This window comes from Lepisma saccharinum, chromosome 13 (assembly GCF_977018435.1).
Source record: "Lepisma saccharinum chromosome 13, izLepSacc3.1, whole genome shotgun sequence".
Taxonomy (NCBI): Eukaryota; Metazoa; Arthropoda; class Insecta; order Zygentoma; family Lepismatidae; genus Lepisma; species Lepisma saccharinum.
In genome coordinates, this window is record NC_139241.1 from 35,792,682 (window position 1) to 35,813,879 (window position 21,198).

General features: G+C 33.9%; 1 protein-coding gene across 6 annotated transcripts in view; it reads left to right on the top strand.

The window, feature by feature from the left end:
- bbc (choline/ethanolaminephosphotransferase 1 bbc) overlaps window positions 1–20,914 on the top strand; it is a 122,562-nt gene extending 101,648 nt beyond the window's left edge. For 4 of the 6 annotated variants that reach the window (XM_083134055.1, XM_083134050.1, XM_083134052.1 and 1 more), the window contains 2 exons: window positions 1,772–1,907; window positions 17,729–18,208. In XM_083134055.1, the coding sequence (XP_082990181.1) occupies window positions 1,772–1,907; window positions 17,729–17,871 (279 nt within the window). In that variant the 3' untranslated portion in view covers window positions 17,872–18,208. Of the gene's footprint in view, window positions 1–1,771; window positions 1,943–17,728; window positions 18,209–20,472 lie in introns of those variants that run through there. The other 2 variants (XM_083134054.1, XM_083134051.1) reach the window with 2 other exon arrangements.
- The last annotated feature ends 284 nt before the right edge of the window (window positions 20,915–21,198 follow it).

Consider the following 21,198-nt stretch of genomic DNA (forward strand, 5'->3'; position numbering starts at 1 on the left):
TCGCAGCACGATGTGCTAACCCCTCTACAGATGGGAACATTTCAAGCACATGCTTTTCAACCTTGTCAAGAAGTACAAAGAAAATCTTAGCTCGAGAACTGGTTTGTTGTAGAGAGATGAAATCGCTTTGTTTTTTTGTTTCTTAAACACTGGGATTTTAGCAGAGGTAAAACTTATTACCAAATGTGTGTTAAAGGAAGAAGAAGAAAATGAAATTTAAACTATCCTTGTGGCCCCCACATAGACCGAAGTGAATGAAGAAATTATAGTAATGAGCTGTGGTGCATTCCTACAACCAAGAAAAGTTTTGTTGAAAACAGGCTGATACTTTTTATGGAAAAAAAATAACAATGGATTGGCAGTGCTGCCAGCTTACAGAAACAATTTCTGGAATTTTAATAGTAACAATGTCTATACAGTTGAACCTGAGTTATACGTATGTCAAGGTGAAAAGAGAATAATACATATAACTGTGAATTACAAATCAGATTTAGATACTACATCATATCATTATTAAAATACTGTAATTGTATCTATTTTAAGGCACAAGTTGAAGTATAATACAGGTTAGTTCTGTCATAAAGCGGTAAATTAACGATTCAAAAAGTTTGATTCTTAAATACATTACGTTTTCCACTTTGTTAGTGAACAATTTGATTATGAAATGCTATAGTATAGTGTGATAGTTCCTGTAGTTTTAGTGAACTAGAATCTTTTGTACTGAACTTAAACATCTTTTCACTTTTAATGTTAAGAAGGAATCTCACATGATACCTAGTTATTATTTCCACTGTAAGAGAATTCACAAATTCGTTAATTATTGAATTTATGTGGATTAGCTTCCACTATCCAAATAAATTTTACTTTCTGGTCAAGCTTGTAACTTTTCCTCTTTCTGTTCTCCTTGGCCGACCACTAGCAACTGAAAACATTCACTGAAGGAACTGCTGTTCTGTTTTTATTATGGAAGACTGTAAACATCAGCTATTGGTATCTTTTTTAACATATGTACTTTTATATGGCGATTATGTACCAAAGGAAATGCATCTCATCTTCTGAAAAAATGCGACAAATCTTTCTCTTCTGATTTCATGCCTCTCCTTGCCTTCTCTGTGACACCACCACATTGCATCTCAACTTTCTCACAACTGGAGACCGACCACCGCCATGCTCGCCTATCCTGTTTCATGTAGGAAATTTACCTTGGGGTTTTGTAACAAGAAATGTATACTTCTGTCACATTGTTGTAGCTTGGTTATGTACAAATAAACTGTATCTTGTGAAAATTGGTACGTAGAACACCGAATTATGTATAATGTGTTGCGTTCAAATAAGGTTTAATTACCACGGTTTTAAATTATATTTTGCAAGGACTTGCAGTATTTACGTACGAAACAGAATTATGCAGAACTGAGTTCCGTATAAATGTGTTACGTACAAATAAGGTTTATGTAACACAGTTTTAAATCATATTTTGTCAGGACCTACAGTAATTTACCTACAAAACAGAATTACGCAGAACTGAGTTCTGTATAAAGCAGTATCAACTGTATTGTTTTGTAATTTGAATGTCATACCTTTATATGTGTAATAATAATAATCAAAAAAGATAATTGAAATATCATGTGTAGTTTTCAAGTAATGACCTGTTAATTGCTACCATGTGGTATTGGAGATATATCTCCTGCTTGTCCGTAGCGCAATACACTTGGCAGGAGTATATCTCCCTTCAGGCGTACAGAGGTTAATGTTGCTCTCCTTGTGTTTATAGATTTTGGCCACATTCGACTTGGTGAGGTATTGCAGTCAAGTGTGCTTGGAAATCTGTGATCATCTGAAAATATACCTCTTCAAAATTGTTCCTGCGATTGCAACACATGTGGAGAAGTCGGCCAGTGCAAAGAATGGTACGAACTCTACTAGTAGGATCACTCGTAGTAAGGCAAGGGATGAAAAAAAATATCACTAGTGTTAAAAGAAAAAAAAGTGGCATAATTTCTTTGTTCTTGGTAATTTTATTTGTGGAATGTTCTTTGCTGTATATTGGTGATACATGTGAACATTTTTTAAATGATAAGACGCTAGGGTTTCTTTGATGCTTTATATTAGAAGAAAGTAATCACTTCTTCATTTTCTTAGTTTCGTCAGAATAGTTCAATCTTTTTTTTATTAATGGTATGAGCATGTTCTCAAGAAGTGAGGAACTATTTACTTACAATAGTAATAGAACTAAAATGGATTCAGTTGAAGGCATTTATTGAAGAAAGTGACATGTTTTTACATAAGTTGCAATAGTAAATAACCAAGTCTCTCGTGCTATTGGAGCACATACAGTGTAAGAATTTAAGTATACGTGGGTATATAAGTTTGTAAATATATATTTTTACTTTTTTAGAGAGAAACTAGCATATTATTTGTCTCATTTTGCTGTGGGATAGCATTTGGTAAACTTTGTATGGGGATAGTTTTGCTATTATGTGTGAAAGAACATTTCCACTCAAGTTAGTGAATGCCATTTACTATACACACATTAAAGTGATTATGGTTTCCAACTAGATGTCTGTTACGAACAGTTTTTCTTTCAACAGAACTATTCATGTTTGAATTTGTCATGTCAGATGAGAACATTTTTCTTCTATTTTCTTTCAATGTTTAAATACATTCCCTGTAAATATCTTCCTTTGTAGTGTTGTAGGCCTTGAGATTGGCGTTAAGTATTCTGTGAGCTAATAATAGTGCTTGTCATTTTTTTTAACTATTGCTACTGCTTCCAGAGTCTTGACAGTGCTTTATGCTATGTTCTATTTTTTAGCACAGTTACTAACAAAGCACATTTGCAATAATAGTGTCCTTAGTTCAAAGGGGAGTCTTTTTGTTCAAAATCTTCATCTGGTTGACACCAAAGTAGTGTTGTTATAACCTTGCTAACTTATTGCAGAAGTTTATTGGACTTTTTTTACTAATGTTTTTTTCAGAGAGTTGCAATTTTTGTCAGCAATATAATAATAAGTTATAGTTTTGTAATTTGCTGTACGTATGGTGATGAAATGAAATTGTATTTAGGAAGTAAATATTTGATAGAGAAACTATAGTGACCATTCTTTTAAATATTAATGTTGGATCAGTAATAATATAATGATTTGTGGAACCTATACCTCTTTTCCTCTTTCATATCTTACAGAGTAAATTATTCATTGAACAACATTAGAACCACATAAAATATTTTAGTTGTTAACGTCTGTGATCGCCGAGTGGATAACATGTATTACTTTTGGTAGGGATGATGATAACAATTCCGCATAATGATATCACATCAGTTTATCTGCGACTTTACAGTTCTGATACCTTTTGGAAATATCCTGTCACCTGCTGTTCCCTTTAAATGCTATGCAGCAATTTTCTGTCATGATGGCTGATCATGTTTAGCATTTGACTGAAAGTATATTCTAATCATTCTTATAATCACCTATTGATTAATTAGAAATTACAAATCTCTCTCTCTCACGAAACAGATTTGTTTGTTTCAGTCGTTCTTTCAATATTATTTAAATACACTATAAATCAACAGCCATATTGTAATTAGGGCTGGCCGATACTGATGCCGATGTATCAATATCATCCGATACCACCGGTATCGGAAAGTATCGGTTGGAATTTACACACTGATACCGACATATACTTTCACGGCATTTTGTTCTTTCATGGGCCAGCCGACATTTTCATGGAGCGTAATTGTAATGGAAATTGTGCAAAATTCAAAGTTTCTTTTTACTTTGCACCAGTTTTGTGTGAAAAAAATTAATTTTGTGATAGCATAAAATGCTATTTAATATTCTGATGTCATTCTTCAATATTTTAAAGCAAAAACTGTGGTAAATTGATGTATATAGTTAGAGTGGAATACTTAAGCACTAATATTAATCAATATTTTGAACACATTTTAGTTATTACAATTTTCAAGCATCAGTATCGGAATGTGAGAGTATCGGTATCGGCTCAGCCCTAATTGCAATATAGTGTATTTTATTAGAATAAAATTATGGTTCATTCACCTGAAAGAGAATCCTTCCTTTTCATACACTCAATTAATGTTAAGCATTTTCCTCTTGAATATACTTAGTTCATTTCAGTTAATAGCAACAAACCACAAGTTTGCGTAGAAGTCTAATCTTGAAAGCAAATCACAACAGTTGTATGTCAGATTGAATTGCTTATAAATAAGTATACATTTGTGGAAAAGCAGCTTTAATTTTTATTTGTTGACAATTAAGTTATTCACAAACCTTTCAAGACAAAGTTTCTTCATCATATTAAGATTTTTTTTTACATTTTTTTACGTGTATACTGTAATAACTTTTCTCTGTTAGCGTGAATGATTTTAAAGTACATTAAGTTTTGATATATTCATGACAAAATAGTTCTTTCTATTTTAACCAGTTTTAAAATGCAAACAAATAGTGCAAACATATAATTTTCAAACATATATTTTGTCTTAATTTGTGCAAAATACACTAATTAAGGTCCACCTTAAATGTATTTCATTTTATATCGGATCAGTATGTTGGTTAATGTTCTTTGTAGAATTTTCATGTCAACCAAGCATTTCTTTGCACTGCTGTTTGGCAAAGATCTTTCCTCCATATCATGTTTCAAAGCAAAATGGTGTATATGTTGGCACAATCATCCATCCTCTTTAATCAAATGCCTACTTTTGCCTATTCATTGTGCTGGAAATAATGCCATAGGCAATAGTTTGTATTCTGTTTTTAGTGATGTGCTTCCACTTAAGTTAAAAACTTCAATGTCACTTTTCTCCCCTGATATCCTGAATGCATAATTAACAAAGTAGAAAGTTAGTGCACAATGTAGAAACAAATGGTGTGTGTATTTATATGTACATAACTCTGAACTGTAGCTTAGCTCTTGAAACTACAAACATGTTGTTACATTACAACTCAATCTGCTGTGCTGGTCCTGTTCTTGACTGGATAACAATGCTATACTTGTGTTTCAATGATAGGTTGAAATCCTGGGTCACTTGGCATAAATACAATTTTTTCCCCTCACTCATTGTAGTTGATTGCTAGGATTGTATCCGTAATCAAAGATTCTCAATTTAGTTTCTCTCTATTTTACATTTGCAGAGACTTTGAAATCATGTGTGTACCAGTTCTCTGTGTCACAGTGCAAGCTTGCAATGTTTTGATACCAATGTTCATGCTGACATTGGACACACACACACGTACACATAAAAAAAGAAGTGCATAGATTTTTATGCATCTGGCAATTTCCAAACAATGAGTGTTTTATTGTCTACATTATTGAAAATAGTTTTGTATACTTACTTTTTTATTGTATTTTGCACACACTGGCAATGCTTAATGTAATAAGGATTATCATTTATTCACACGAGCAACTTATGATGATATTTTGGAAATAATTTAAGGCAGACCAGTATCGATGGATCAGTATTGATATCGTAAAGTATTGGTTCAAATTTAATCACCTATACTAGTCAGTGCCTTTTTGGAGTCAAGGTATTGATTAGGGTAAAGAGAATTGATTCAAAGTGGATTCAGTGTGGATTCAGCTGTGGATTAAACATCTTTAATATGCAGATTTGGAAGAAGATTTGTGAACACTATGGAAGATTCCACTGATCCCTTCATCAGGTTACCTACGCCAGCGTAACTACACCTTAGCCACGTCAGATATGACAAGGACTTGGGAATTTATAGTGGGTGGAAAGGAATAAAAAAGAACATTTAGTCATCTGACCCCATATACGTAAAACTGCCATGTTCCCAACTGTAAAACACTGATCTAAAAAGCCATTTGAGCACAAGGCTTAACACACAAACATGTTAAAAGACTTATCTAAAGGGCCGTGTGAACACAGGGCTTGACACACAAACACGTTAAAAGCCCCACTTAGATGCACACGTTGGAGAGTTGTGTAACAAACTGGCGTGGTCTCTCGTAGAATGCCGGAAGTCCTTCGGTTGATGTCCCCACCCCCTAACCTTTCCTCTTCAGTATTCAGTGAGCTACGTCATATCAAGTTTGAATTCTTTAATCTCTTGGGCTGCACTAATCACGGTTGGAGTGACCCGGAAACTGATCTTTTCTTTATTTGATCCCCATCGCTTGAACAACTTGATCCACAGGTCGTAGACGTTCCCATCTTCTCTGTTTAGCTTATTACTCCTATTTTTGCAGCTAGATGCTGCTTCGTAAGCATTCTGACTTATCGGTTTGTTATCAATCTTGACGATCTCTCATTTCTTAATTTCGTGTTCTTCTTCAATTATATGTTCCGATAACCCAGTTCTTGGTATCTCTTCCTGAATATCTTTATCATGTTCACCCCATCGGGTTTTCATGCTTCTCCCGGTTTGCCCTATGTATTCTTTATTACAAACACACTTTATGCTATAAACACCTTTTTTATCAACTTCTTCATTCTTTTTTTCCTTACCGTCTTTCTTATATTCCGTGAAATACTTCTCTACGTTGCACGGAGCCCTCATCCCATATTTGATACCATGTTCTTTGACTACTTTTTTCTATCTTTTCGGATACTCCGTTGAAATAAGGGATACCTATGTACTTCTTTTCTTATCCATCAATTCCTTTCTCTTTCCTGTCCCCCTTCCGATCCTTATCTTTATTTCCCTGTCTTTTCCACATATTTTATGGGCTTCTCTACGAATCCTATTTAAGTCATTCTCCTTATATCCGTTCTTTTTTCCCACTTTATAACTCAATTCCTCTTCCTTTTTCTTTTCATCCTTTTGGTTGCATAATCTTATGCCCCTTATAAAAAAAAAGTTGAGGAACACGTAACATAAGTACCTTTAAGTATCTACATTTTATTGTATACTAACTTATTCAACTTGAGTAAGTCGCACGAGCACTAAATATGAATATGGGAGATGTAGTGCAGTATTTTAGATCCCTCATTAAGGGTTGAGATGATGATGTTTTTCATCTTCGATATTTCAGTCTGCAGTTGAAGAATTAGTCGATGATGTAATGTTAGTGCCATCACCTTGTAGTCAAGGTATCGCAGGCTTGATTACCAGTGGAGGCACTTTGCTTAGTAGTGATTCAGATCTCACTTTACACTGCCTGTTAAGTCACGGTTACGCTATAAGAGCATAAAGTGAACTTAAAACAAACGCCAACAAATCAAAAGCCCATTGGATAGGAAGGAATGAGAACATGAATGCACAGCAGTTGTGAACAACAGTGTATGCATTATATCTAAAGATATCCATTTGGCAGTTGCTAATCCACTTACTGTTCATTTTTCTGCATAATTTTTGTTATTGGCTGATCAGGCTTGTTGCAGGTTGTGTGGTTCTACTCACCGGGAATTATATGTGAATTATTGGCTCCAGGAATTATACGTGAATTCTGCGTGAATTTTTCTCTGTATACGTGAAAAATTGCAACTTTTTAAAATCCAAATTCCATTTAATTTATACATGCTTAATGATGCCTTGATGCAAGTTTCTCACAGTTCAACTTTCATTTTTCTCGAGAAAGGAAAAGAAAGCTGCATGGAAAATAACAGAATTCTCTCAATTCGTTTGCTTTGTTAGTGCCCTTTACAGAATAATATATTTGACAGACGGAAAATTGTTGCAGGATAAGAAATCTTGATGCTGATTACCCTTGAATTTTTGGAAAGTTCACCTTGAAAACTGGGAATTATACTTGAATTTTATCATGGTGAGTGGTTACCTTGGAATGCTGATGAGGATATTTTTTCTCGTTTCTTTAGTGCTGGTGTGATAGTTTCTTTTTCGGCCACATGTTGGGATTCTGGCGCACTGGGTGGACAGGTTCCCAGTCTTGTGTTCTGCATCCGTAGGAGAATCTTTGTTTTCATTTGTGTATGCTGGCAAACTTTTTCGCAGGTGTTTAAGTTTCACATTTGTTTTTTGCAACTTGGCAGAAGGGAGGAATGTCTTGGGAGGGGACTATGTACGAAAAACTACATGGAAAAATGAACCATAAATGGATTACATTGAACACAATGTATACAACTGTGTAGTCTAGAAGTGAAAAATATACAACTATAGCATAAGATTGCTATTGTTGAAATAAGTGTTCAATAATATACCACCACATGTCTCTTTTGAAACTAGTATGGAATTATAGTATGTGCCTATCATTTATCTTCAAGGACAAAGAATTCCAATGTCATAGCTGTAATGTCATTACCTTGTATTCAGGGGGTCTCTTGTTTGATACCTTGTGTAGGCATATGGTGGTTCGGATCCCACTTCACTGTAAGTTCAGAATTGATTAGTCCATGTGCATAAAGTGACTTAAAAACAAACTCGGACAGAAAATTAATCTTTCAATCTGAATTACATGAATGTGTGAATTTCAAGTGCATTTTGAAATACAATCACAGGTTTTTTTTGTGACAAAAAATTTGTTGTTACTGAAACATTCAAAAATTCCTATAACCCATATTTTTTGCAGACCAGGTAATGGTAAAAAATATTACTGGGCTGATATCGATACCAATGTATCTGTATAGGCTGATACCTGTAGTTTCGGTATCAGAAAACAGGGGTTGGATTTTTTTTTTAAAACCTCTAATGATCAATACTTTTCCAGCATTTTGATGGATCATGGGGCCTGCAAAAATGTTATGCGAACCTTTTGCGGAGTCTAATTAACCTGCAAGATGTGCAAAATTTTGAAGTGTCCTTTCGTTTTGCTTGAATATTATGTGAAAAATGTGTATTGTAATGTAATTGTTGAATATTTTGAAGCAAAACTCTGATAAATTTGTCCTTATAATTGAAGTGAAATACTTACTCACTAATATTAATAAATATTTCAAACAACTTTTTAACTGTTACAGTTTTCAATCATCAGTATCGGTGTAGGTGGTCAGTATCAGAATCAACTCAGCCTTAGTAAAAATCCTATACAATGCAGGATGCAAAATGTTTTTCAGGATAAGAGGAGGGGAATCTCCTAACCCTTCCCTCCTCTATCTCCTTCAGTTCGAACATTGTACTTCCTTTGTAGTAATGGTTCACTAAAAAATGCAGCAATTACTGGAACAGGGCCCTCCCTGATGGCACAGTGTCACCTTATAATCCTGGGTTCAATACCTGTTAGAGGTAGATTGCATAGTGGTTTGGATCCCACTTTAAACTGTAGATCCTGTCCCAATTAGCCTATCTGTGCATAAATTGGACCTAAAACAACAATGCAAACAATTACTGGAACAAGTGGTTGCATCTTGCAAAATGGTTAGAGTTGCTTTTACTTGTGCTAAACCAAATGCTTTTTTTTCTTTAGTATTTCTTCTTCCTAATCTGTAGCAGTGAAATATTTTAAAATGTATGGCATTAAGAAATGTGGAAGTTCTGTCTGACAAGCTTGGTTTAGTCTAAAAGTCTGCATCCAGGCTAACAAAAATTTTTATCACATCCCACAACTCCCAATTTCTTGCCTGTGCGAAGGCAAATTACTTGTTACGTAAAAGTACAGATGTCTTAGCAGTGAATTTATAGGCAATTGGAGGAGTAAATATGAAAGAGTGGAATTGACATGTAACAAGCATAATTACAATTGTTTGATAAATATTACTACACTTGAAATGCAACACTTGGCCTGAAGATAAGTACGAACAAATGTGCTGAAACAATGCCTTAAAAAAGTGTTTTTATTTTCATTTTACATAGTTTTATATTTTATTTTTAAAACTAAATTTAGAACAGTGGAACAAGAAATGGGATAGCAAACCATTGTAGATAAGTACACTTCCAAGTGCAACTATGTATATTGTTGGTTTATGTTGTAGTTAAGCATATAGTTACAAAATATGTTGTTACAGTGTAGTTAACAATGGAAGCTAATTTAAGTTCCCAGATGTAACAAGTGCCAAATGATAGGGTATTATTACTTTTTTCTTCACATTTTATAGGCTGTCAAGATTTCCACTCAAAATATTGATTTCTGGTTAACCTCCACAGCAAAAAACAATAGTGCTGTATCTGATTTTAGTTTTAAGAGTAAATTTGACTTGCCAAACCCATGCCGATGTAAGTAGCTGATTACATTTAGGAAGTAAAAAACTGTGTGTTTCGTGAGACAAATGTTCTGATGGTTGTGCGAATAGACAGCCACATATATATATTTTTTTTAAATGGTCCAACTCCTTTATAACAAGCACAAAATCAAAGTATAGTGGAATTCGATGTTTTATTTTTGTTGCTAATATGTTCGTTTATCTATGGTCTCTAAATATTTACTTGTAGATTGTTGTGTGCAGAAATTAATATAGTTTTGGTGGTGTGTGGCATTGTTTGGTTTGGTGATTAGTGTAGCTGGTTCTAGTATAAGGAGCACATGCAATTTGTATATGTTGTGTAATTTCTTGCTCTGTAACTTAACACTATATAATTTCCCACCAACATAACTGTAGAAGCACACGGAGTTGTTTGTATATCTGATAATGGGTGCTATCTGTTTATTTAATATAATAAATATTGTAATATTTTTTCTGGGTCTGTTTAACTCATCCTTGTCTGTCCACTTATTTTGGAGTACCTTGTTAGCTTCATATTCCCACACTTTCAGCAGTGTGCGATTTTAAAAGTGTTAATTACAGAATTGTGTAAACGTTAGGGCTGAGCCAATATCGATGCCAGTGTATTGGTATTGGAAAGTATCAGTTGGGATTCATCTACCGATACCAGACGATATTTTTCTGGCATATTCGTCTATCACCAGGTCCCAAAAATGTCAGGCGACACTTTCGCGGAGTTTAATTATCCTGGATATTATGCAAAATTAAAACTTTTTTTAAAATTTTTATCAATTTTGCACGAAAAACTATATTTTGCAATTGCATGATATCTGTCGTAATATTCTGATGCAATTCTTGAATATTCTAAAGCAAATTTCTTGGTAAATTGATGCATATAATTGGAGAAGAATATTGACACACCAATATTGATCAATATTTTGAACAAATTTTAATTATTGTAATTTTCAAGTATCGTTATCGGTATATCGGTGGGAATCAGTAAGAGTATCGGTATCGGTTCAAAGTGATATCGGCTAAGCCCGAGTAAACGTTTTGAATCAGTATTGGTGAGGTACTTAAAACAGCGCTTTCTGTAGAGTTGGTGGATTTTGACTATATGTCACATAATGAAAGTCGCTATGCTGGACTAAGGGGAGCTGCAATGCCAGAGTTCTTGTGTTCAAATCCTAGGTAAGGCACACTAATTGGGCTTCCCCCATCATCTATTTCACTACTTCATCATTTATCCTCAGTGTCACAATTTACCCAAGAGATAGAAAGGCGACTTAAAATATACAAAATGAGATGGAAAATAACTTGTGTTAGTTATTTTATGACCACTAATATAAACGCTACTTTTCTGGAGTAATGTAGTCTTTAATCACAGTGATATTTTGTTGGGCACCATATCCAACTTTTCATGTGTTTTTGTAAGAAAAAATGTAAGGTGGAGAAACTTGCCTCTACTTCACCAGGAGCCAAATTTCAAGGTGTAATGCTTACCATAATACACGACTAAGTCTGCAATAAGGCATGGTCATTTATTTTGTTTGTTCCTTCAGTCTAATTTTTTCTATTTAGTTAAAAAGGTAGAAACTAAAATATCAAAATTTCAAGACATACATCATGCTATGAAGGGAATATTGCAGTAAGGAACCAAACTTGGCTCTAGATAGAAGTTGTGTGATTAGGACCTAACTCCTCCATTTACTCTTAGGTACCCATCTGAAGGCATTTCCCCCTCTCTCTCCCAGAAAGGGTTACCTACTTGAATGTCAAGTACTGCTGGATAACTGTAGCTATTGGCTGTGGTTAATGAGAAAAATTGTGGCCAAGATTGCTGCTTTAGCTCACTAGTGGAAACTTAAACTGTCCAGCATCTTCACACAGCATGCACAAGACACACCTGCTACCAGTTATCTAGTGTATATTGACTACATTTGATTAGACTTTGGTAAAATTATGTTCACGTAACATAAAGGTGATAGATATATTGTTGGCTCATACTCTACTTGGAGACAAGAGGAATAGAATATGAAAGGCTAAATTACAAGAATTGACACATAATAGTAATATTAATAAATATCTGTTGGAAACAATGAATGAATGTGAATTCCAATATTTTTTACAAGTGTAGAGTAAGCAAATTCTGCATATCTCATTCTCATTGCAATGTGTGATCTGTTATTGAAAGAAAATAGAGTTCAGAAGAAATAATTGTGAACCTGTAATGCACTATGTTATATGTATATTAATGCACTTGTACATATATTTGTAGTAGTAAGATGAAAACTCTTGTTTCTTTCTCTTTTCTTCTTTTCTTTGCTTGTGCATAGTGGCTATCAATTACCAGTTAAATGAGGAAAGTAAGTTATGTTAAAGCTAGTATTTTGTAGTTCCTTTTTATTCTCTTTCTAGCTTTCTCTCTGTTAGATAAATCTTACGTGGAAACTATTTTCAGAGCAGTTTATGTGTAAATATGGTAAGTTAGCTAGTGCACAAATGTGGAATGCATGTACATCATGATTGTCAAATCTAAGAAACTATGATTTTTAGTTTTTTTTAAAAAATACAAAAATGTGCTTTTCGAAACACTGTTCATTCAATGCTTAATGTTGAAAATTTAATTTCAATGTTCATGCTAATCTACATGTATGTGCTTATAATTTATATCCAGTTTGATCCAATGACATTTCAGAAGTTTCTTGCTTGTGTTTGTAACACTGATTTATTTGTGTGTCTGTGTGTGTGTTGTTTCTTATAACTTGTTACAAAAAGCATCCCCCACTAGGATAATTTGCTTAAACATCACCCACCCACTGCATTTTCTCCATGTTGATCCATAGAAGCATCCTCCGCCACCTTTCTCCCAACTGGGCATGCATTCTTCCTCAGCTAGGAATTTCCTCAGCACTGGGGCAGAGTAACTTCATATATTGCCCCTTCAGCCATAAAAACTCATATTTTACTTTTTATTATTGTTTTGCAAATCTTGAAATTGAATCGACAATACTGTGGCGTTGTTGACAAGTTGAGATTTGAGCCCACTACTTAAATAAACTGGATTCGACTTGCTTCCTTTCCATAAAGGTATATCAATTTGCTGATGAACAGTTCTGTGTCTTTTTTGTACTTTTTTATGATGCACATATCAGAGGACACTTAATTTGCTGGCTTCCATTGAACACTTTACCATGTTTTCATGCTACAATTACAGTATTCTAGTCATATGAACTTTTCTCATATATCTCAGGGCAATCAAGTGCTACCTTGGGTACACCCTTGCCTCTGCTACTCCATTTCAATTGTTCCTCAAGCGACAATGTTGGCTTCGACTCTGCTTAGTCATGCCTAGGTTTTTCTCATACAGGAGAGTGTTTTGTGAATGATCTGTAACTGTGTAACAAGTAGGAGGGTTGCACTTGTTCAGTTTCATACACAAGGAGACAATGAAACTTGTAGTCTCCTCAAAACAAATACCCAAACCTCATTTTATTTGCATAACCTATCTCCTATTTATATTTTTGATCACAATTGAGTGATTAACTTTACGTCAGTAAAACCAATCCACTATAAGTACTTTAGAATTCTGAATTTTTCAGGCTAGCAGACTAATTTTCGGCACGTGCTTTTCTTCAACCTTTTCCCCTCTCCATACCACAGAATCAAACAGAGCAACTTTGAAATACTGAAAAGAGCTCATTTGTGTCGTGCACCAGTGACACTTTTGTATCAACATTTCGACTCATTTAATTTGGTTTTTTGGTGTTGCGAAGGTCATGAATGCCTAGAACATCAAAGTGTTAGAATCTCACTGTTACATCTCTTTCATTAGAAATGCCAAATATTTTTGGATTTGGGTTTCCGTGTACTAAAAATATTCAGATCCATTCAGTACCAGGATTCAAAATCAAAATTTGATTACTTTGGTTCAATACAGAAATTTTAGTACCTGGATGCAGAGCCAAAATGTACATAACCTGAAATTTTCAGGATCTGAATCTGCCCGTCCGTAATTTCAAGTTTAATATTCGAATCCAAAATTCTTCAAATAATACTGCTAAGAAAATTGTTGTTAATTATAACAACAGTTTTATTGCTGATAATTATAACATCATCAATAAAAATGTGGGTTTCAGAAAGAAACTAGCATGTAGGTTGAAGGACATTTGCAGCACCTGGCTTTAAGTTGGTGTCTGAATAGGCAAGTTTCCATTGAGGACTCGAAAAATTGGAGTTGTTTTCATTTTTTTTTAAATTTTATTTTATGTTATCTGCTGTTTGTCTAATTTCACTGTCATTTTGCATTTGTTGTTTCATAAAATCCACAATTCTTGAACTGTTACATGAAAAACATACCACCAGTTGTTTTAAGAGAGAAACTTTTTGTTGCTATGTTAAATATTGCTGGTAGTGGGAAATATTACAAAAAAAAGTACTTTAGTTTATCATTATACTGTAAAAAGGAAAGGATAAAGCTATAGAAAGTGGAATACTAAATTATTGTTTATAACAAAATGCACAATAGTAGATCAACCAAAACTGCTTTCCAGTTAAACATAATCATTTGGCATGACTTGCTGCCCTCATAATCAATAGGTCAATCCTAGTGGATGGACACAGAGATTTGAATCCTACCTTAAACTGTAGGCCCAATGCCAATTAGCATATCTGAGCGTAAAGTGGAATTAAACAAATTAACACACCTTGGCAGATTAAGTTCTTTGTTTATAGTTTTAATGTGTGTGTGTACAGACAACTTGACAGTGTTGCCACTTTCATTGTGTAAAATGAAGCATAAATTAAGTGAAAATCTTCATTACTTCACGAAAAAAGTGACAAGTGCTACATTTTTTTCCTCAGGGTGAATTATACTTTCAATGGCCTTTAAACAGCTAATTGTATAATAATTAAATTTTGGATTCTACTGTTGAAATAACAGATTATATGAGTTTTAAGATATATGCATAAGAATACTAAAAAACTCAGTTTTTGCTTTGTTAATGTGAAATCTGTGCTGGGGGACAGGAATAGGACATGGTTCTCTGTTTTGCCGAATTGAAGGAGTCTTTGGGAACAACTGTGTGCTTGTTTTTGGGACAGTGACAAGAATAGCACTTATTTCTAATGATTCCAACTTGACCTTTATCAAGGCTGACATCTGAACTCTCAGTCAGTATTGGGCTTGTGTTGTGTTGTCCATATATGTTTGTGATTTCCTGTTCATCCATATCATCCTTTCATACTCATCTTCGCAAATTAGCCAAAAGTGGCACAAGAAGCAAAGTAAAATGAAGCAAATCAATCTAACCAATGCCGTCGCACGTTACGAGCCTGGCTGGTCAGGAGCCAACTGCTTTTTTACTGTACTATCACTAACACTGTGAGTTTAAAATATATGTTTACTAACAGTCAATATATTACTTATTTGTCATTAACAATACAATGGTAAGATTGACACTTGGTTGCCTGAGATTGTACAACGAATGGCAAATTGTCCATGACTCGTTTCGTTCTTTCTTATTCTACCCCCTGTGTTAATGTGTTATTATAAGGAATGGAATTCTGTGGATGTTTTATTTCAATTCATGATGATCAAATGTGAATGAAAATCGTGATTGAAAATTTGCATGCTGTGTAATTTGTTGTTGGGTGTACAGTATGACTTCTCCATATTATCACTTTTTTATTTGTACTAGCAACAAATTTCCCTGGTGCTATTTCTGTGTCTGTGTAGTTTATCACAAATGGATATTGATATATCTTCTGTTTTTAGTTTTCTATTACATTTTTCAAGAAACTGTCAACAAACATTATCGTCTTCTTCCCATCTCCATCCACTTTTTTAGTCTTCATGTGTTTCTCTAGCATTTTCGTTCATGTTCCTTGCTCTGATTTCTTACATAACATTCTATCAATTTCTGTCCCTTATTAATTTTCTTTATATCTCTCTTTTAACTCCCTGTGTGGGTGTGTTTATGATTTTCCTCAGCTGTGAATGAATCTGAAAATTTCTCACATAGAAGCTATATGAGTGGACTAAGACCATTTAACAAGGGACAAGTACCTGTGTTGTAAGCACTGTAACCCATGACAATAAAGTTATAGTCTGCAATTCAGTGGGTATCAAAAGAGCTACAGTGTTCATAATGAAGCATGTAGAGCATTGAACTCGCTCTCTCACTTCTGAAGGTTCTGGATTTGAGCCACAACCAGGGCATGGGATGTCCGTGCTATCACAATTATTAACCATAACAGGCAGAAAATGACTTTAAATAACCAAATAAAATACAAGAGTGCCACTGTTTTACACAGTTTGTACACTGGTCGAGATAGTATTCTTCTTGTCTATTTGTTGGTAAGCTTAATAACCTCCCTTTTTGTGCTAATATGCAAATTAGGTAGTGGCAATATTTATGGAAACAGAACAGTGGTAATTTGAAAACTACATCATTCTCGGAAGTAAATTACATTAATAGTGCATTTTTTTTAAAAAAAAATGTGCAAGTGATCCAAGTTTTATTGTATACAATTTGAACCTTATGGAATTTTGGAATGATCCCACAGTTTTTAGACTGTTCTTGTACATTGCATTAAAAAAGGAGTGGGGGAAATATATGTTTAATTCAAATCTACGCAGTATTCGATTTAATAAATGCAATAACAATTGTTCTCACTGATATTGAAGCATATTACAATGGTGGTTTGACGTTGAGTTCATGTACAAGATGTCAAGTTAGTTCATGAGAGACAGGAAAACATAGTAATTTCAATTTGTTGCGAGTCAAATGGCAATTTCCATATGAAGGTCTTGAGTGTAAAACATGGTAAGTGACATTTTGGTCATTTTTTACTTACATAGTAAAATGTGCCATCCTTCAATTTTTAAGTGATATTGCCATATCATACAATTTGCATTGGACTTGGTGAAGCCTTCTAAAATTGGTAAACACAACATGAAAACAATTTATCTACAGTATATCTTCTAATAACCTTTTTTCTTAATGAACTCAGAAATGACCAAAATGTCAATTACCATGTTTTACACTCGAGCCCTTTGTATAAAAGCAGGAAAAGAACTTTTATTTGTAGTATTGGTCACAGGAAACTGAGATTACTTCCACATCAGCGACTGCATGCAGTTTGGGGGGGGGGGGGCAGTAAATTGCAGCCTTTAAAAATCTGGCATGTGTGCATATGATTGACTCACGTGACACATGATGATTTAGAATGAATAAACCAATTGCAACATATCAGACTGTAGTAGCATGATGTACTACGTAAGCCTGAATTTGACTGGTTCATCTTCAAGCACTTGCCTTTTCAGTGTGACATCAACTTAAGGAAATTGTACTGCATCTTCAAGAATACTTGTTAAATTTAAAATTTAAATTACTTAATAATAAAAAACATAAAATATAAGCACGTAAAGCATAAAAAATAAATGTAGTAACTTCGGTACATAGTCATCGTGGCAGTTTTTGTAAACCTCACACATTGTTTCATACAGTATTACATATATATTATGACTACGAAACACTTCCAAATCTCTTGTTAACTTCGACCTTATATTTTTTACAATTTTGGCTAAAGAAACAATAATGTATTCTGTAAATGTTTTAGTTCTTTCACAAGGAATGATGGCTGGTTTTATATTTGCAGCCACTGAAGATGGATCCATTTCGGAGGACAAATTTGAAGAAAAACAAAAGTTACTTGATCAAAGCAGTGATTCTGACAGAGAAAGTGATACGGATGTTAAAGCATTAGAGAAAAATATATCGGATGTTTCTATGAGTCATTAATTTAAACAAACAATCTTCTATGATTCGTTAAACAAAGTTTTGTAATTATTTTTTTTGTGTGCATTTTGTATTTTATTTAACATTTTTGTTAGTAAAAAGTAACCTTTATTTATGATGAGAGAGAAAAATAGTTATATTTTATATAGGTCAGTTTTAATTTTTTAATACTCTTTTGTGTTGGTCTGAAATATGTATTTTTTTCTTTAAGTTCTTGATATTGTAATACAGATATGTAACTGCTAATTGCTATTACCTAATTTGATTGTAATTATATTACTGTTAGCAAAATTAGTAGATATTGTGGCGCTACCTGATTAATAAATTATTTGTCTAACTGTTTAATGTTTTAATTTTGCTGTCGGAATCACTATTTGAAAGAACATTACAAAACAGTACAGTTTGTATGAAATAATGTGTTTGGTTAGAATAGTGTACTGCTCCTTTAAAAATAGAAATATTTTGGTGAGAAGTCTTCGTTATGATAGTTATGCAGTGTGATTAATACTGTATTTTTTTTCTATAATTCTAATAGAAATATATAAATACGTATATTGTTTAATTCTTGACTTATCTGTGGCCGAGTGGTTAGCACATCGCGCTGCGATGCCAAGGGTCCCGGGTTCAAATCCTGCTCGGCCTTGGTTGTTTGTGAATGTCGATTCATCAATTTCATCATTTCATCACTCATCCCCATCTTCGCAAATTATCCAAGAGGCACAAAATGCAATGTAAATTAAACTAAATCAAATCAAATTGTTGAAGTATGACAAACACACTTGAATGCAATAATGTCCCTACCATACAGTTTAAACACAGCACAGTAAATGTGCTAATTCATCATGTAGCTTCACTTCTCCATAAATAGTTTTTGGAGTATTGCTAACCACAGTTTGAAAGAAACACATTTGTCTGCAAAGCCATGGATGCTTGTCACCACTAGTTGTTTATTTGAAAGGTCAAACTGGGAATGTTGAAGTAAATTGAGCTTCACACTGACCATAAGTTACACCTTTGTGAAACTTTGTAGAGTACATAAAAAAAATAAAAATGGAAAGGTATTGTAGGTGTGTGGATTAATCATTGTTCCCCACAACAGTACCTCTCTCTTAAACTATTTTTTTAATTTGGAAAAATACAGCTGAATACTCTTTGAACTAATGATAGAAGCATTTGCACAGCTGCTACGTATGACTGATGTAGAGACCAATATTTTCAAAATGAAGAGGAATGTGATGTAATTTGAGAAACTGTATATTGGGAAAGAAAGTGCCACATGTAGCATCTGTCCAAGACTGGCAAATGTTTGATCTTCCTTACAAAGTACACTAAGAACTCGTTTATTTAAAAATCCAGTTTTCCATGTTCTTGTTCACCTGCCAGCAGGTACCTGCTTTTGTTGCTTCCTTTTTGACACTTTCTACGAAGAGTGAGATGAAGTAACAGAGAACAAGCTTCAGACTATGAAACCCACAGTTTGTGCATGGCATTACTCGTACCGTCCCTCCCATCAAGAAGCAGGTATTTTAACTCTGCTTCATATTGAACACATGGTCTCTTGTTGCAAACACTGGACCCTTTGTCGTGTCTGTAATGTTATTCGATAAGAATATTCTGAACACTTAAAATGTGCCAATTTTACTTTCCGCAGAGATACTTTTAATCTCCCCAACTGTTTGTCATCCATATTGGGAGGAGATGACTGTTTTTATCTTCTCGAGAACAGAAATCTTACATGATTTCTGAGTAAGTCTTTAGTCTCACCTTACCTTTTGTGTTATGTATGTCCTGTGCAGGTCCCTTTATAAACTTGCACTTTTAAATTTCTCAAATGCCTCTTCTTTCTTTAACTTTTAAGGTAAGGTTTTTAGACAAAGGGATTTTCCTCATGCACTGTGAGGGTGCAAAATGGCATTATGTGCTGATGTACCCAAAAAATTTAACTCGTTCATTCCAGAGGGAAATTTTTTAAAATGCAGAAATCCATTTTTGCATTGCTATAATCAATATTTAATAGCTTATGCAGGTGATTTTTATTATGTAACATTGTACATAATATAAACCATAAGACTATTAATAACAGTATTCAGTACAGTGTATCAGTATTGAAAATGGTTGAACAATTGTTATATCTTGACAGAAGTAAACTGCACTCTAACTATGGTGATAGTAATTTTAGCACATAGTGTATATTTCATAGTGTATATTTATCGGGAGAGATTCACTGGTTGCCATGAATGTACTAATGAGTCATTCTGCTCCTATTGTGACACTACATGTTTAATATAATATATTCTGCATGTCTGAACTTTAATTTATCTGAAATGGACACAGTCGTTGAATACGGATGAACAAATTTTTAAAAGGTGCATGCTTAAGCTTGAACGCATCTGAAGCTGAAAAACTAATGGTGATAGCATTGTAGAATAGTTTCTGCATGTTACGCATGGTTAGTTCAAAAGCATGTGGTGCTGTCCTGCTCGAATGTTGATGCTCTCTTGCTGCTCTACACTCGCTTTCCTTTAAAGTGAAGGTGGTGATTCTTCTTTTTGTTTTACCATTCTCCGCAAATTCATTTTTTTTTTTTTAATTCTCTGTCTCCAGATGGATGGTCGTCACATGTTTACTTCTCAGATAAGCGAAGACCGCATCAACTTTCGGTCCAGGATAGTAGCACTGAGAGTCTATTGGATCTTAAAACGGAACCTTGATGGAGATGTAAACTGGCTTTTGAAGAACATGCCTTGGTGACACAATAATGTTAACATCATTTTCTGATGTTTGCTGTTAAAGTATAGGGAGGGTGTAGATGGTGTTCGTTGTTTATGCAGATATTTCAGAATGTATTAGAGTTTTGTAATTTTAACTCCTATCATAAAGCAGTGAAAAACAATAATAGCCAAATATACAAACTGCATAGGTTATATGTAAGTGAATGAGCTACAACCATGTATAATTTGTATCTTAACGTTTAGTGAACAAATCCTCGCATGCCAGTAAACCCTCTCTGGACAGGAATTTTTCAAGCACATACTTGTCAAATATGGCGTGAAGTAAAAATAAAAATAAAATGCATATAGCTGAAGAACTAATTATTATTCTGGAGAGATGATTTTCTTTTTCTCAGAATGACAGGGCTTTTAGCGGAGGTGAAATTTGTACATTTCGCATCCTAATAATGAGTGTTAAAGGAGGAAGAAGAAGAAAATCAACATTTAACAAGGAAGTTGGTATTTGGCACGCCCCTGTATCCAGTACAATAGACCAAAGTGAATGTATTATGTAGCAGTAGTACATTCCTACAACAATCAAAGTTTCCTTGAAAATAGG